At 42.3% G+C, this 16,877-nt stretch overlaps 2 protein-coding genes across 6 annotated transcripts in view; one reads left to right on the top strand and one right to left on the bottom strand.

Moving 5' to 3' along the window:
* The first annotated feature begins 158 nt into the window (after positions 1–158).
* COQ6 (coenzyme Q6, monooxygenase) lies at positions 159–10,825 on the top strand. The gene is made up of 12 exons (XM_054567282.1): positions 159–402; positions 2,659–2,793; positions 3,863–3,921; positions 4,224–4,347; positions 6,500–6,630; positions 7,324–7,431; positions 7,515–7,577; positions 7,773–7,880; positions 9,417–9,619; positions 9,693–9,808; positions 9,987–10,153; positions 10,594–10,825. The coding sequence occupies exons 1-12, from the start codon at positions 237–239 to the stop codon at positions 10,621–10,623; spliced, it is 1,410 nt and encodes a 469-aa protein (XP_054423257.1). The 5' UTR covers positions 159–236; the 3' UTR covers positions 10,624–10,825.
* Positions 10,826–10,846: 21 nt separating this feature from the next.
* The window catches only part of ENTPD5 (ectonucleoside triphosphate diphosphohydrolase 5 (inactive)), a 47,741-nt gene continuing 41,710 nt past the window's right edge, over positions 10,847–16,877 (bottom strand). For all 5 annotated transcript variants that reach the window (XM_054567283.1, XM_054567286.1, XM_054567284.1 and 2 more), the window contains one exon: positions 10,847–14,309. In XM_054567283.1, coding sequence (XP_054423258.1) covers positions 14,223–14,309 — 87 coding nt within the window. In that variant the 3' untranslated portion in view covers positions 10,847–14,222. The remainder of the gene's footprint in view (positions 14,310–16,877) is intronic.

The following is a 16,877-nucleotide window of genomic DNA, read 5'->3' as shown; positions in this document are numbered from 1 at the left end:
TTGGGGTTCTGATTGGCTCCCAAGTGGAGGCATTAACCAGTCCCCTACCCAGGGAGTCCAATCCATCCCGCCCAAGAAGGGAAGGATCGTTTTCCGATTGGCCTATTCTCTCTGCACGTGATATTTCCGGTTCTGGGACGGCGGGGCTGAGGCGGCCGGTGATTGGAGGGCTTCTGTGTGGAAGTGCTACCCCAGACGGGCCTAGCGGGGTGGCAAGTGCGACCGGAGTCAGCACCATGGCGGCTCTGTTGGCCGTTGGCCGGTTGGGGGTTGCACCTGCAGCCACCGGGAGAGGCCCACTAGTCTCCTGTCGGAGGTGGGCCGGCGCCCTGGCAGACACCGTGTACGATGTGGTGGTGTCAGGTGGAGGCCTGGTGGGCGCCGCCATGGCCTGTGCCTTGGGTAAGCTCATCTCCAAGGCCAGTATGGTCGGGTGTGGGTCCTTGGAGAAGCAGTGAGGACCGTGGGAACCCTAGCACTGTTTCCAAAGTCTGAGCGTTGTGGATTTTGTGCCCCATTCCCTCCGCAGAGAACCTCCAGCGCCCAAGGACAAGGGGTTTGGTTCTTACGCGTTCTGAAGGGTCAGTAGTGGGAGGGACCTTCGGAGTCCTTCCAGCTTGTAGGGAAACAGACCTGCTCAGGGTTGTTTCGTTATGGGCACAGTTGAAAGCGATCAGGCATTGTTGCGTTGGGTTAGGTTCTTTTTTTTTTCTTCTTCTTCCCCCGACAGCTTCATTGAAATGTAATTTACATGCCTTAAAGTTCACCCACTTACCACTATTTTTTTTAATTGATTTTTTAGAGAGAGAGGAAGAGGGAGAGAAACATCGATTTGTTGATCCACTTACTGATGTATTCATTGGTTGATTCTTGTATGTGCCACAACCAGGGTTCAACCCTGCAACCTTTTTGGTGTACAAGATATCCTAACCAACTGAGCCACCTGGACAGGGCCAGGTGGGGCCCATTTTTAACAAATACCTCCTGGGATGGGTGCAGGAGATTTGAGGACCACACTTTGAGAATGAGGACCACTGGAAAGAGCTTAAATGTCTTGTAGGGACATACCTATTAACTTGTTATATGGTCTTATACACCTTTCATAGGCAGGTATGGTTTGGGTGTATTTTCTCCTGTAATCAAGTGAACTACATGCTTGGGATTTTGTGTGTGCTGATGTCTCCCCTTGGTCACCATAGCATGTATCCCAAACAGTATTCTTTGTCAGTAGTTTATATCCTGACTGATCTTACTTTAAAGACCCATTTAATTTTAAATTAAAGGTGCTTTAAAAGTGAAAATTTTCCAGTAGGCTTTTCATATTATCCCATCAATCAGTTTATGTTTTCCTCTTCAAGCTCACATTAGTTTATGTTTTAGCCATGAAATATCTCTATTTTTCTTTTACATTGCTATTTGTAAATTATAGTCTCTAGTATTTTTTCTCCAAGTGAGGTTTCTAAAGTGTTACATTAATTAGCTAAAAAATAAAATACTATACCTGGCTATATTTTATAACGTGTTTGGAAGTCTAATTATTTTCCTGTTAATTTCCTGGTCTCTTGTTTAACAAAAATGTCTGTGAAGACATGTACTTTATGGATTGAGAAGATACAGCATTTGATGCTGAGGATAGTAATTTAAGAAAAAAAAATCTTGTCCTCAAGAGTTTGGAATCTAGCAGAGAAGGATTTGTAAATAACTGATCACAGGAAGAACAAATGAAAGTTCCCCCAGAGGAACAAGCAGCTGACCTATCCTGGGGGTGGTGTGTGGGTGTGGTGTGAAGAACACTGCCTGGAGAGGCGAGGCTTGAGTGAGTAGGATCTTTATGGGGAGGTGGCTGGGGCATTAGTGTCGAGTGGCTACTGCTAGATCAAGGTGTAGAGATGTGGGTGGCCCAGAAGTCCTCTGCAGACTGTGGTCCTCGCTCCTGTCCTCCAAGGCAAAATTGCTGCCATGCTGCCACATAGCTGGGCGGAGGAGGGAGAGGGACGGGTCTGGTAATCCTATCTCATTCTTTTCCTCTTTTGGCAGCAGCAACTTACTGCTTATTTTTACCCCTGTGTCTTTCTCTGAGACACTGGAAGGACTGACTGTAATGTGCTGCAGACACCAGTAATAGAATCCCCGTCTCCTTTTTACCTTACAGTGCTTTAGGGCCAGGCTTGTAGGCACAATTGACTTGCTTTTTGCCCCCCTTTTAAATCCTAATTTTTTATTTTTGGTTTAATCATAAGGCCACAGTGAATTTTGTTTATTAACTACATTTTCTGTTGAACAGGATTTGCAACTTTTAGTGATGTAACACTTTCAAGATTGGAAATATCTGGTGTCTAAATAATACGGTCTTTTTTTAACTTCATTCTTCCTTTCTAGGCAATTCTATTGGCCTGTTACGGGTTTTGCCATAATTTACTTCTTAGCAGGTGGCAGATGTTGAACCGTGTGCCGAAGCGTTACCTTGGTTGGTAGGGTGATTTGCAGTGGCTAAAATGGTGGGGCAGTGTATGTTATTGCTTAGGGCTCTGCACAGTGTTTCCTTTTTGTGTGCCCTGTGAGAAATTTGTATCCAATTTGTTGCTTCTCTTTGAAATGAAAAAAAATTAAAATTTTGATTTTCCTAAAATGAGATACAAAATTTTTTTTTTTTTTTAGGATATGATATTCACTTTCATGATAAGAAAATCCTGTTGCTAGAAGCAGGTCCAAAGAAAGTATTGGAGAAATTGCCAGAAACATACAGCAACAGGGTCAGCTCCATTTCCCCTGGCTCTGCAACCCTTCTCAGTAGTGAGTAGAATATCTTTTCTCATACAACCAGTCTCCTGTGTCTCTTGGCTTTTCAGTGTGCCACGTAGGGCAGAATCACCTGAGCACCTAGTGAGGATGGAGCCCGTTGAGATGGGTGGGAGAGAGGGGTGTGGGTGGGTAGTCTGGTGTATAGTTGAAGATGAGGACCTACAAAATGTTAACGTGTCAACTTCCAGTCTGAGGAAGACATCCTCGGGACATGTGGGTCTATCATGTAGACTTTATTTGTGATGTTGGGTCATTATGAGTTGGTGGAACTAAAACTATATGAAGTAATTATGACCATTCACTTCCAGTAGCTGCGCTGTCTTCATTCCCTGCATTGGCCCCCCCAGCGAGCTAGAGAGCCCGTGTAATAAATGCTTTTGGAGTGTAGATGGCTGTGTGTATACAGACCAGTTAATAGCTAATTGTCTTTAGGTCTCTGCCAAGTTTACTCCCTCAGGGCACCCAGTCTAGAACCACCCTATCTAAAATGTTGACTCTCACATCATTCTCAATACTGCTTTATTTTTCTTCATAACACTTACTACTGCCTGACATTGTATTATGTATTTGTTTTTTATTACAAATAATAAACTACATCGTCAGCTACAGAAGGGTGGGGACTTTCTGTTTGGTTTCCCACTTTTTGCTCAGTACCTAGAATTGCATCTGGCACATTGAAGGTGCTCTATAAATATTTCCTTAGTGAATGAGTCTCTTCAGTGCCATGGAGTTGAACATAAAATAGTCTTTATCCATAGAGTTTGTAACTTCAATAGGATGATGAAGAAAAAAGAACAATATGGCTTTGGTTTCCTAATTTATTTTCCCTAGTTTAATGTGATTTGACCCATTGATTATGAAAGCTGGGTTTTTTTTCATACTGTATAATCTGAACTGGGGAACAGAGTAGCTTTGCTCCTACCATCAAACAGGAGAGAAGTGGAAAGTATTTCTCTGTTACGGAGAACACCGAAAACAACCTTTGACTTAACAAGACAGAGGGACAGAGGGGAGCCCAGGCAGGATGCTCTGGTCTCTATATAGATGCTTTCTTTTGTAGGTTTTGGTGCCTGGGACCACGTCTGCAACATGAGATACAGAGCGTTTCGGCGAATGCAGGTGCTTCCCTTATTTCTCTTGGCAAAATATCTTGGTCTGTCTTGTATGAAGATATTGGGATCCACGTTCTGCAGGCTATCTGTGAATGTGGGAAGAATCAAAGTTCACACTCAGTCTAAGGAAGTGGAGGGAAACACTCCCAACAGAATTTTCTTCTCACCTTACATTCTGCCCACTGGGCTGACATACTGTGATTTTTCTACTTCTGTCATCTCACTTGGGAAAGCAGTCCTCAGTTTCTCATCTGGGCAATGTGTCCTTCTCCATGGGTTGTAGTACAGACTGTGCCTTTGTGTTTCCAGGTGTGGGATGCCTGCTCAGAGGCCCTGATCATGTTCGATAAGGATAACTTGGATGACATGGGCTATATCGTGGAGAACGATGTCATCATGCATGCCCTCACCAAGCAGCTGGAGGCCGTGGCAGGTGAGGCACCCACCCCTTCCACCTTCCTTTCATTCTCTGGAAGGTGAGCTGCTTTGGAATAATTCTAGGGCTTACTGGAAGAAAGGAACTCTTTTACGGATACTGCACGTCCACTTGTTTCAGGGTGGTTCTTTTTCTTTTTTCTTTTTCTTTTACAGAATTGACATACCATAAAATTTACCCTTTTTAAGTGTTCAACAATTTTTATCACATTTATAGAGTTGGGCCACCATCATCACAATATTTAGAACACTTCCGTTTCCTCAGGAGGAAACATCGTGCCCATTTGTGACATTCCCCAATCCCACCCCTGGGCTGTGGCACCACTTGTCTGCTTTCTGTCTGTCAGGATTTGCTTGCTCTGCACATTTCATAGAGATACACTCAGAGAATTTATGTTCTTTCGTGTCTTGACTTTTCCCACTGATCATATTTTTAAGATTGATTCATGTTGTAGCATGGATCGGTACTCTGTTCTTTTTTATTGCCAAATGTATTCCATTGTATGGATATACCACATTTTGTTTATCCATTCAGTTGATGGACATTTGCGTTGTTTCCACTTTTTGGTGATTGTGAATAATGTTATGAACATTTGTGTACAAGTTTTTGTGCGGATATATGTTTTCATTTCTTCTAGGTGAATACTTAGGAGTTGAATTGCTGGTTATGTGATAATGCTGTTTAACATTTTCATCAACTACGAAACTTTTTCAAAGAGGCTCTGCAGTTTCACTTTCTCACCACCAATGCAGAGTGGGCAAAAGCAGATTTACAGTTGGCACTATGTGAAACAGTTTATTCTTGTATTATTATTATAGTATTTTACATACAAACATCTGTATGCCTACTTTTGCCCCACCCTGCATATAAGGGTTCTAATTTCTTCACATACTCACCAACACTTACTTTCTTCCGCCTTAAAAATTTTTTTAAAAATTGATTTTATAGAGAGAGAGGAAGGGGGGCGGACAGAGAGAGACATTGATTTGTTGTTCGACTTACTTATGCATTCATTGGTTGATTCTTGTATGTGTCCCGACTGGGGATCAAACCTACAACCTTGGCATATTGGGATGATGCTCTAACAACGGAGCTACCTGGCCAGGGTCCTCCCCCTTTTTAAAAAGATTATAGCCATTCTGGTGACTGTGGAATGGTATCTCAATGTAGTTTTGATCGTATTTCCCATATGACTAATAATGTTGAGGATCTTTTCATGTGCTTATTGGCCATTTGTATAAGTATGTCTTTGGAGAAAGGTGTATTCAGAATCTTTTGCCCATTTTAAAACAGGATTATTTGTATTTTTGATTTATAAGAGTTTTTTATATATTCTGGATACAAATTCTTTCTTTGATAGATGACTTGCAAATATTTCAGTGTTGTAGGGAGAAAAAAAATTGCAAGCAACTTAAATGCTTCTTGATATTGGACGGTAGTTCTCATCCGTGAAATGAACTTCTCTGCAGGTTTAAAGATAATTTAGATCTAGTATTTAGTCCCTTAGAAACATGCCCCACAGTATATTGGTGGAAAAAAGTATGTGTCATATGGTCCCACTTGTGTGCGTACACATATACATGCATGGGAAATTGCTTGGAAAGCTATACTGGCAAAGCTTTTAACTGTAGTTGTCTCTGAGTGGTATGATTAAGGGTGACCTCCCCCCTTTAACCTTTCTTTGTGCGGACTTTTACAGTGAGCATGTCTTTTTTATGATCAGATAAGTGGGAAGAAAATTCTTTCCAGTGGGAAGAAAAATCTTATGAAATCCAGAAGTTGTCTGAGCCTGTGGTATTTCTCTGCTGTTTCCTCCGAAAGCACATGTGGGCTCACATGTGCGCAGAGTGAGCGTGAGGAGCAGGGTGGGGTGGGGGAGTGCCTGGGATGGGCTTGTAATTCATGGAGAGCTTAGGGCTTTTTTGTCACTGATTCTTCCCTGTGGGGTTTGTCATTTATCAGCTCTCAGACTAGAGCACCAATCATGAGGGGTTTTATTTTTGGTTTTTTTTCTTCATACCTTTTGTTTAGGAGTAAATGACAAGAAACAGCTGTCCTGGGACCACGCTTTAGTTTAGTTAAGGCTTTTTCCTCAGCCTGTGTGGGCCGCCTTTCTAATGCTTTGCTTTTTCTCTTCTGACCTCCCTAGACCGAGTGACTGTTCTCTACAGAAGCAAAGCCATCAGCTATACCTGGCCTGACCCATTTTCCATGGCAGACTCCAGCCCTTGGGTTCATATTGCCCTAGGTGATGGCAGCACCCTCCAGACCAAATTGTTGGTAGTTGAAGATTCTTATTTCGCCAGGGGTCTTGCATATCCACAGCTTATCCTCAGTTCTGGCACCTCTAGTTTTCCATCTAAGCTTCAGTTGATGTTAATTTTAGGCAAAGCTTTTGGTTATAAAGACCAGTACCCACTAAGCCAGCTCAAGTAAAGATGGTCTCGTTGTAAATCCTGTACAGGACGCAATCTCCTGGACCATCTTAGGTCATGAAATAGAGGACAGCTGGCCTCACAGGGACAGGAACCACAGTGTCAGAAATTGAGGCTGTTTTTTCTCTCTCAGGAGTCCTGTAAGTTCCTCATCTCCTTGTATCTTCTATTTTTCCCCATCTCTGCTTATCAGCTTCTCCTTTCCCGTGGCAGCCATTCCTCACCTTACATCAGGACTGTGTAGAGCCTGCCTATTGCTTTCTAGCCCAAATAGCAAGAGAATTTGGCTGAGTTTATTTAACCTGTGACTGGCACCTCATGGATCAGATGTCCAGCTTCGGTCCGTTAGCTGAGGTCACGTGGCAGGGTTACCCTTTAGGGGCCGTCAGAGAGGCAGACACGATAAGAAGTTGCCTGCCACAGATGAGCTTGCCAGCTATTGGAACTAGAGAGACCTTTAGGAGGCAGAGGCAAACTTCTGGAATAGTTAGACTTACTAAAAGATTGTAAGACTTAGCAGGCTCCTGCCTTCATGCAGATCGGTGCAGATGGTCACAACTCAGGAGTACGGCAAGCTGCTGGAATCCAGAATGTGAGCTGGAACTATGACCAGTCTGCCGTTGTGGCTACTCTGCATTTATCAGAGGTAAGGCCTGAGCCCAGCTTCTGGGGACCCTGCTGGTGTTTTAATATGTGTACTTCTCACAAGAACTGTTCTCTCTATTACAGGCCACAGAAAACAATGTGGCCTGGCAGAGATTTCTTCCCTCTGGGCCCATCGCTCTGCTCCCGGTAAGAAGTCCTTCTGGCTAGTCTGCCTAAACACATCCAGCCTTCCTCTTTTTAGGACTTCGTTTTTTCTCGGCCTTTTTCAGGTTTCACGTGAATTACCCCAGGCTAGCTTTATTTCCCCTTCATACTTTTATGCCTGAGAGTGCCCAGCAACTAAGTTTAACTCTTAGTGTTGATGTTGTTCTTCGGAGACAGCTCTCAGACACTTTGAGTTCCTTGGTTTGGTCCACATCCCATGAACATGCAGCAGAGCTGGTCAGCATGGATGAGGAAAGCTTTGTGGATGCCATCAACTCTGCCTTTGTGAGTATCAACTTGTCCACCTGATGATTTGTTGCAGGGGTGGGTACAGAAGGGTGGTTTTGAGTAGGAAGAAGAAATAACCAGCCAGCTGCCCTTTTGTAATTGAAAGGTTTGGTCTGGATTACATGAAGGGTCAGTACCTTGTGTGCTCTTTTGAGGGTCATGGGTTGCTGTTTTGCTGATTGAAACAGCTGCCTAGGTGGCAGTTAGCAGTGGCCTTTTTTTTTTTTTTTGAAGCTGTAATACTTGGATAATCTCAAATAGCTCTCCTAGGTCCCAGGTACCTGAATCTTTGAAGCCTAATTCATCAAAAGTGTTTTGGAAAGGGACATTTCATTGGGGAGCTTAAGAGTAAGCTTTAGACAGACATGGGTTCGATACTGGTACTAACACTAAGTCGCCTGAAAAATGGAAATACTATCTTCAACTTCTCCTGGGATGGTGATGGTAATAAAAATCGCAAGACTTAAGATGAGAGACTTTACAATGCTTGCAACATACCTTATACATTCTAGATGCTCAGTAAAGAGTAATGATGATTCTGTAGTAATATAGTTTTTAGATAATATGGCACAGTATTTTTGAAGTTTAAGTGCTGTAATTATCTCAATTCACTACTAGTAAATTGGCAGCATTTATTGAGCACTTAATGTGTCAAGCACCAGTGAAGAGTTTTACCTGTGTGTATTTAAATCTGTGACCCTTTGAGGCAGGTACTCTTACCATGCTCACGTAGAGATAGGTAACTTGCCCACGGTCACACATATCATGCAAAGCTGGATTCTGAAAAGAGGCTGGCCCTCAACCCTGTGGTTTTAACCAGCTAACTCTACTACCCCACTAATGACTTCATACAGAATAACTTAAGCTTCACTGCTCTATAGTAACAACAACAAAGGAACTGAACAGACTGAAGTAGCTTCCAAGATATATGTTACCCTCCAGGGTCATCTAGCATATATCCCTGGCACAGGCCTTTGCAGTACATTCATTTAGCAATAATTACAAGTGCCTTCTATGTAAAAGGGTCTGGAGAAAGACAGATGAGACACAGTCCCTGCTTTTAGGAAGCTCATAGTCATGTGAGAAGGAAAAATACATGACAACTTCAGTACAGCGGTAGAAGTATGAGGTGAGCACCTATAGGAGTTCGGAGCAGGGCTTATAAAAAGAGCCAACAGCCTCTGTTGAGGATGCTGGTGAACTAGAAGTGGGAGGACATCCTAAGCAGAGGGGATTGTCGGAGGCAAGAGGATGTTGTAGAATGAGCTATACAGTGTGGCTAGTGCAGGGTGAGAGTGGGGACTAGTGAAAGGTCAAGCTCAGAGGTAGGCAGGGGCAGCTCAGGAGCAGTTTGGCTTGACCTAAAACCTGTGGGGAGTGATGGGAAGCTGTGTTTTGCATGTATTTGAGGGACTTGTCACTTGTGGTCCTGATCATTTTAGGCATGTTAGGTACCATTACTCTCATTGAATTTTTAATTCCCTGCTAGTCACTGATGCAATTTCACATTGTTTTGTGGCCGACACTACTCAGTGGAGTGACGCTAACCACACGGACCTCATCGACTCGGCCAGCTCCGTGCTGCAGTATGCTGTTGACTTTCTGAAGCCCACCAAGGTCTCAGCGCGCCAGCTGCCTCCTAGTGTAGCCAGCGTGGACGCCAAAAGCCGAGTCCAGTTTCCTCTTGGGTTGGGACATGCTGCTGAGTACGTCCGGCCTCGGCTGGCACTCATTGGGTAAGATAATAGCAGAGCAGGGCTACTCCCTTCTCATCGGCTGCTGGAGGCCACACCTAAACTCTGCTTTTAGGGATGCAGCCCACAGAGTCCATCCACTTGCAGGACAAGGTGTCAACATGGGCTTTGGGGATGTCTCCAGCTTGGTCCATCACCTCAGTGCTGCAGCCTTCAATGGGAAAGACTTAGGTAAGGATTCAGGTACCTCAGAAGTATCCAGAGGTCATGTAGTTAGGGAAGATCAGGACCCTAAAATGCCCCTCAGTAGCCCGATGTGGTGGACATAAATGTATGTGGTTTTCTAGGGGGAAGAAAAAGGACAAACTTCACTATTGGATTAGGGATGTAACCTTCCTCTTTCCTCCAGGCTCCATGAGCCATCTCACAGGTTATGAGACAGACAGGCAGCGTCACAACACTGCTCTTCTGGCTGCTACTGACCTGCTAAAAAGGCTCTACTCCACCAGTGCCACTCCGCTCGTGCTGCTCAGGACATGGGGCTTGCAGGCCACAAATGCAGTAGCTCCACTCAAAGTAAGAGGTCACTCATGGCTCTCTAAGGGTCTTAGTCACTCACTGAGGAGTGACTCTGCCAAGACTTGAGTTATTTGAATTAATTTTCTTAGCTGTAAAATTATTTTATCTTCCCCAGTGGTTATAAGCAAAAACGCCCCTGTTGGGCTTGCTGGTGCTAGGGCCCATCTAAGTAGTAACTTTATATAGTATAAGGGCTTAAAATAGCGCCCAGAGGCTTTCAGAGATAAGATGCTTCAACTCCTTTGGCTGCTCAGCTTTTTTCCCCTGAGAAACATCTATTTAAAGATGTTTTGGAGGGACTCTTGGGAGAAGTATCTATCTGGGACTTTTGCTAAGTTTTTGCTTTAATCACTTTGGATACTTCAAAGTATTTTCTTCACCTGACCTCCTACCTTACAGTGCCAGAGTATCACTCACTTTGTTTCATTTTTCCTTAGGAACAGATTATGGCCTTTGCAAGCAAATGAATGCTCCTCTTCTGCAGATTATGTTGAAGAAAAATGAACATCTCTTCCCAAAACCATATTGTTTCAAGATTTAATTTAATAAATTTACTTTATATTAGTATAGTCTAGTCTCTTTCCTTCCTTATTTGATGGGCCTGTGGAGTTCAATTAATGAATGATAGTTTGCTGTGAGGAGGGCATACAAAACCAAGCCAAGAAAAACCCTGAAGAAAGACTGTTACAATTTTTGTTGAAAAGAGCTTTTTATTACTAAAACAAATTGCTAAGGTGCTGTCTCATTCATTTTTACTTGTTAACAATCCTTTCTAAAGAAAGATTTATACACATTTTTTTTAAGTGCTGGTCACAGATTTATGCAGTTCTTTTTGTAAAGATAAGAATTAGAAATATTCAATCTATACATTTTTGTTTGAATTGCTGTTTTAAAATTAACAAATTAAATAAATTGCTTTAACCTTTGTTGTAGGTGCACTGGATTTTGTGAAAAGAAAACCAAATCTCATTAATGCTAATTATTACTTCCTTATTTCAGCACCAGATCTCAATTTTTTTTATGGTTCCTCTCCGGGATACCCTTTTATTTATAAAACAATAAATAACTTCATTGCACAGGTTTGAAGACCTCAGGAACCACGCCAAAAGGGAAAATCTAATTAGCAGCAGAATTTGTTCATTTGCTTGCAGACTGGTGGCTGATCGGGGCCGGGGGTGCTGGGGTATTTGAAGAGCTCACTTCACAGTACCAGAGATGCCTCTTGAAGAGATTTGTGAATCCATTAGCTTTGGATATGGTAAAGAACATTTTGCCCAAAAGTCTGCTTTGATGATGAAATGAGAAGAAACAGTCTGCAGGGGAGTTTTTCAGGCAAATGTAGAAAATTTATAAGATACTAGAGTAAAAAAGTGACAATGTCACAAACATTCCTGGAATCTCAGGATAAACGTGCCTAGAATTAAAGATGGCAACTACTGTGAAAGTTGTGTGACTACTAGCAGAGTCTAGAAAGGTCATCTATGGGGAGCAGAAAAAACTCATCTTTCAAAAAAATTGAAAGGTAACACAGGTAAGGAGACCATGGACTCTCTAAAAGTATGCAAATAAAATCAGGCAAGATAGGAAGAGTTTTTAAGGCACACCTTGCAAGGACCTCCATAACCCACAGAGGATGTCCTTCATATGATGATGATAAACACATGTCTATGTGCCAGGCCATGTCCTAAGTACTTGAAATATATAAACACATTTATAGCAAAGAAACAACCAGCAATATTAGACACTATAAGATTACTTAATAAGGCGCCCAAAAGGTACACTAAGGGGCAGAAAGGACATTATAGAGAAATCATTTTCTCTAAGAAATAAAAATTCCTATTCTGAATTGGTTCTAAAATTGATAAACTGGTTGATTCTCCAAATGTTCTAATCGAGGTTATCAGAATATATGTAGATACATTTCTGAAGTTAATGCAAGAGTTCTGGAAGTACTTGGAATACACAAAGGAGTCTAAACAGCCTCTGTTTTCTGTTTGTAAGAAAAGCTTGAGAAAAAAATGTGACAAAGACCAGGGAATCTTACCTCTGGATTCATCAAGCTGGAGGAGCTTTTGGTGAACACAGCTTACCTCTTGGGAAAACTTGGTTTCTGTTAGAGAAACTGGTCTCTCCCTAATCATGTGGAATCACATATAGCATATAACTGGGTCTAGCACTCTACCTTTGTGACAAAAATGGTAAGGGGTCTAGAAGCCATGTGTTGCATTAAAGAAGAGGCCACAAAGAACTTGGAGGAATTTTCTTTAAAAGACTGAACAGCTACGAAAGGAGCGATCTGAGAAGACAGTTCAGCTCAATATAAGGAGAGGTGATTTTTAACATCTGTGCAGTCCCAAATGGAACGACCTGTCTGAAGGAAAACATGCCTAACCAGAAGCTGAACAACAGCCACCTAGAAATGTTACAGGAATTCTGCAATAGAAGACTGGATTATATCTTTAGGCTGCTTCCACCTCTAAAGATTCTGTTTCATTATGTATTAGCATTTTTTGAGGAAGGCAATAGGTATGAAGGTGACCTTAGTATAATAAAAGTTAGTGTGAAGGGTGAAGAAATTTCACTTCGAATTTTTTTAAAAAACAACTAAAACTTTGAGGAGGAGGATATGGAAATTTGCCTAGGGACTTGCACATCAGATACTAAATATTTATTGACTCAGTGGAAAAACTTTAAAAAATGAGGTTCCCCAGGAACTAGTGTGAGGGCCAAGTATTTAACATCTTTTGTGAGAGAGAAAAGTGTACTGTGAGAGCTACGAGTTTGAGAGAGAGTCTCCATTGGAAAGTAGCTGGAGTTAAAGAGCCAAGATAAATGAGCCAGTGGGCAGGAAGATCTTTAAAGTCCAAGAGCACTCGAGTGGGTAGACAAGAAGCAGATGATGGTCATGTAGGAAAGTACAAGACAATGAATTTTAGGGAAAATAATTCACAAAAAAAGAGTTCAGAGCAGTCAAACTAAAATGGCCAACCAAATCAAATGTTAGGTTATCACCGAGAAAGGGTATCAGAAACCCTGGAACTAGACAAATAATTTAGATGTTAGCTAAAATAATCCAGGACCAGGTAGGAAGAGATCCTGCTATAAACAGAGTAAAAGGGAAAACTGAAAGGAGCTGTGTCCAAAATACAGATCCTTGAATAGCACAGCCTGAGGCCTCTGATCACAGACCAAAAGCTAGGGTATAGATGTATTTCTTAGAAATACAAAGTAAGTTTACGATGTACAGCCTGGAAGGAGGTACAGGCACTGAATAAACACATATAAGGTTGGACATGTTCATTAATCCCATGGTTAACGTATAAAAAGTTGATTAAAAAAAGGCAACCTATACAAGGCAGTCATACCCTCCAAAGACATGTCCTTAGAGACTGAATGGCCTCCTTTCTTAAGGCTGGAATCTGTGCAGGTAGGAGTTGCTTTCCATCCTGCTAAGAGTCCGGATGGATCTCAGCTGGCTGATGCAGCTAGCACAAAGCAGGACCACACAACTTCAGAGGTGGTACCTTTCTTTCCTCGAATTAACATGAAAAGCAAAACCAGATTTTTTTCCTTTTTTGTAGGAAGGGGGTGTGATAAGGGTTGGACCAGGGCAATGTGCAGGGAGGAAATAAATACTGGTGTTGATAGGCCATGGGATTGCAATCAGTCAGCTGAGTTTAACATGTAAGGAAAATTTAAATGTTCAAAGAAATGAGGCACTCAAATGGTTGAAATGAGTCCCTGGGTTCTCCAAGGTTGTTCCAAAGCTACTCATTTTGGCTCTCTGTGAAATATAAGCATGTTCAAAGATTTAGACTCTGGAACCAGCTGTGCAAGCAGAATGGTTAAATAACAGTTCATATTGGATGTGTAAAATCAATTAAACCCAGATCTCTAGACTTAAGGGCAAGACCTGTGTACAAAAGCCCCTTCCTCCTGATGAAGCCAGCTGCAGGGTTCCAATCCAGGCGATTTCCAGACTACCTCAGAACACAACTGAGTCTCCTCTCCTTCTCCCTTTAAAAGAGTTGTTGACAAGTGCAGGCCTCAGAGGAAGGGCTGGGCCTCAGTGGGAAATACCCAGAGACTGCAGCAGGTGAAAGGTGGCGCCCAAGGCCCAGCCTGTCTCTATGTTGTTCACTTTCTTTGTGAGCTGTTAGGAGGAGAGGAAAAAAAAAAGTCTTCACATTTTCATTCAATTTCAACTCTAGCAAGCAGGGCATCAGCAGAGAATACCTGCAAAGATCATCCCCATGGCCAAATCAAGGCAAAATTGGGAGTAGCCGATCTTTAGAGGCTTCCCCGCTACCCATCTCTGTAACAGTTTCCCTCCTGCTGTGGCCTGTTGCCCTACACCTGCCAAGCTGATCTCTGAATCTCCTGGCCCAGGCAAGTGGTCCCACCCAGGCCTTCCAGACAGGGCCTTCTGAACTCTTTCCCTATCCTGAACCTAAATATAACAGGACCTGGGACTAGATTTAGGGGTAGCAAAGAACATACTAAGCTCCTCAGTTCACACTTTGTAAGTAACTGCATCTTCTTAAGCACTAATTATTAACCAACCAAAGTACTTAGTGCCCTAAGGCATTCTAGGCCAGGTTGAGCCTCAATTAGTGCAGTGACCCCATTTTAGGCACCATTTCCTCAACTAATAAGGGAATTCGATTAGTGTTTATGAAACTTTTCTTCAGAATTCTGGGGGTTCCCTGGAAGTGCTTCAAAGAGAAGGGAAGGCAAATGGTGAAGGAGTTCCACGACCCCACCTCTGCTTCAACAGGCAGCTCCACTTTTATCAGTTTTGCCAGCATTCTGCACAAGCTTTTGTAGAGTAGAATGCTTTCTCTCTCTCTCTCTCTCTCTCTCTCTCTCTCTCTCTCTCTCTCACACACACACACACACACACACACACACACACACACAGAAACCAACTGACTGGTTTTCATCTGTCTAGTAGTAAGTTTTTATAACACAATGCTTTGTGGGCCTAAGGAAATCCATTCTAGTCACTGTGCCAAAACCTGAGGAGAATGGCATCTTGAGGTTTTGTCTGAGACATCCGAGTCAAACTGAGAGCGTTCCCTCATCAAATGCTCTCCTCGGCTGGGCCGAGACCCTACTGCTATAGATGCAAAACGAAGCTCTCTCTGGGACAGGGATAGAGCAAAAGGATGTCAGTACTGGAAATGGCAGAAACTTGTCCTTAAATAACTTGGTTACAGTTGATGCTTAAGTAGAGAATGTTGTTAACTCAGTACTATGTATTGAATACTTAGGATAACCTCTCTAATCCACAAATCTATCCCCAATTCATGTGAAATGCCTACACTGCTAACAATACCAGTATTAACAACTTATACTATTGCCAGGTATTGTGCTTTACAGGTATTATTATCTCAATTTTCATAACAGCCCTATAAAATAAGATAGTCTGAGAATACCTGTGTTTTGGATGAGGAACCTAAAAGTTAGAGAGGGAAAGTAAAGCACCTAAGGATAGAGTCAGTAAGCTTGCAGAATCAGAACCTGAATCCAGATCTGATGGACAACAAAGTCCATGCTTTAAATACTACCGTACTAATGTACTGGCTGTAACTCTTCTGTCTAAGCACCTTAAATGCTGATGTTCTTGGCAGGTAAAACACATTAAGTCCAAATACAAAAGAATTTGTGAAATCTGTATAACACAAGAAATTGGGTAATATAAGCTCACCTCGAACTGAGGAAACAGGAAGGGGAAGTGGCACAAAGAAAGGTGGTGGAGAAAGCTCAAAAACAGTACAGTCTACTTACTAGACCCCAAAGTTCAACATTTCCTTGTGCCATCTCCTCTAATAGACTACATGATATTTGAGGACAAATATTACATCTCACTCATCTTTGTAACTGGATTAAAGAGGGTCACATGCTAAAACCTGACAAGCTCAGGGAAGGCCCTCATGGTGGGCCTTACAAACCCAGAGACTGAAAGTAACCGCACCATGAAGTCTGATCATAAGAATTCCTAACTAAAAGTGGGTCATCGTGGGTAGTCATGTCCTAGGCCTATAGCTTCCTTGAAAAAGGTCAATCTTTACTTTCGAAATTGTCTATTGTCTTTGAGCATCTAAGATAGCATATTTTCGAAATGTTGGGATACTTTTCCTTTCCAGAACCCTCCAAGAAACAACTGCCGGCAGCAGAGCACAGACCACATGGTTGTCTTGTCGCCCGCATGTCATCTTGATGTACCGTAAATGTTTACTGCTCTGTACCCACTGCTGTAAAGATGTGTCTCGGTTTTACTTTTTATACAGTCTCAGAGATTCCCCCCCTTTGCTTTCTCCCAGCTCCCTAATCTACCACCAATGGATTTCATGTATGTCTCCTCCTTTCATTCTAATGTATAAAATAAGCTGCAAATTGACACTCTCCAGAACATTTTCTCAGTGTGTTGAGATTTTACTTCCCAGTAATTATCAGTTTGGCTCAAATAAACTCTTACAGGACTTTTTCTAATACTAGAGGTTCTTTCATTGACATAACCATAATGTACAATTATCCAATTATGGTATTGAAGACAAGAAGGTAAGTGGGATGGTTGAAATGGATGTGTTTAGAATAGATAAGTAAGTTACTACAGATGAAGTTGAGCCTCCATGTTCTAGAATGGATGGACAGAGATAGAAAGACACGATTCAAGAGGCACTGAATATGTGAGGCACATAAAAAATATATGACATTC

This window comes from Pteronotus mesoamericanus, unplaced genomic scaffold (assembly GCF_021234165.1).
Source record: "Pteronotus mesoamericanus isolate MK-2021 breed Mesoamerican mustached bat unplaced genomic scaffold, CSHL_Meso_final contig_182, whole genome shotgun sequence".
NCBI lineage: Eukaryota > Metazoa > Chordata > Mammalia > Chiroptera > Mormoopidae > Pteronotus > Pteronotus mesoamericanus.
This window is presented reverse-complemented; position numbering and strand designations above follow the sequence as displayed.

Bases quoted from the DNA above. Each gene is read 5' to 3' on its own strand.
- COQ6 (XM_054567282.1), top strand. From the start codon at position 237: ATGGCGGCTCTGTTGGCCGTTGGCCGGTTGGGGGTTGCACCTGCAGCC. The intron at 403-2,658 runs GTAAGCTCATCT...TTTTTTTTTTAG, and splicing joins CGCCATGGCCTGTGCCTTGG to GATATGATATTCACTTTCAT. The intron at 9,620-9,692 runs GTAAGATAATAG...CTCTGCTTTTAG, and splicing joins CCTCGGCTGGCACTCATTGG to GGATGCAGCCCACAGAGTCC.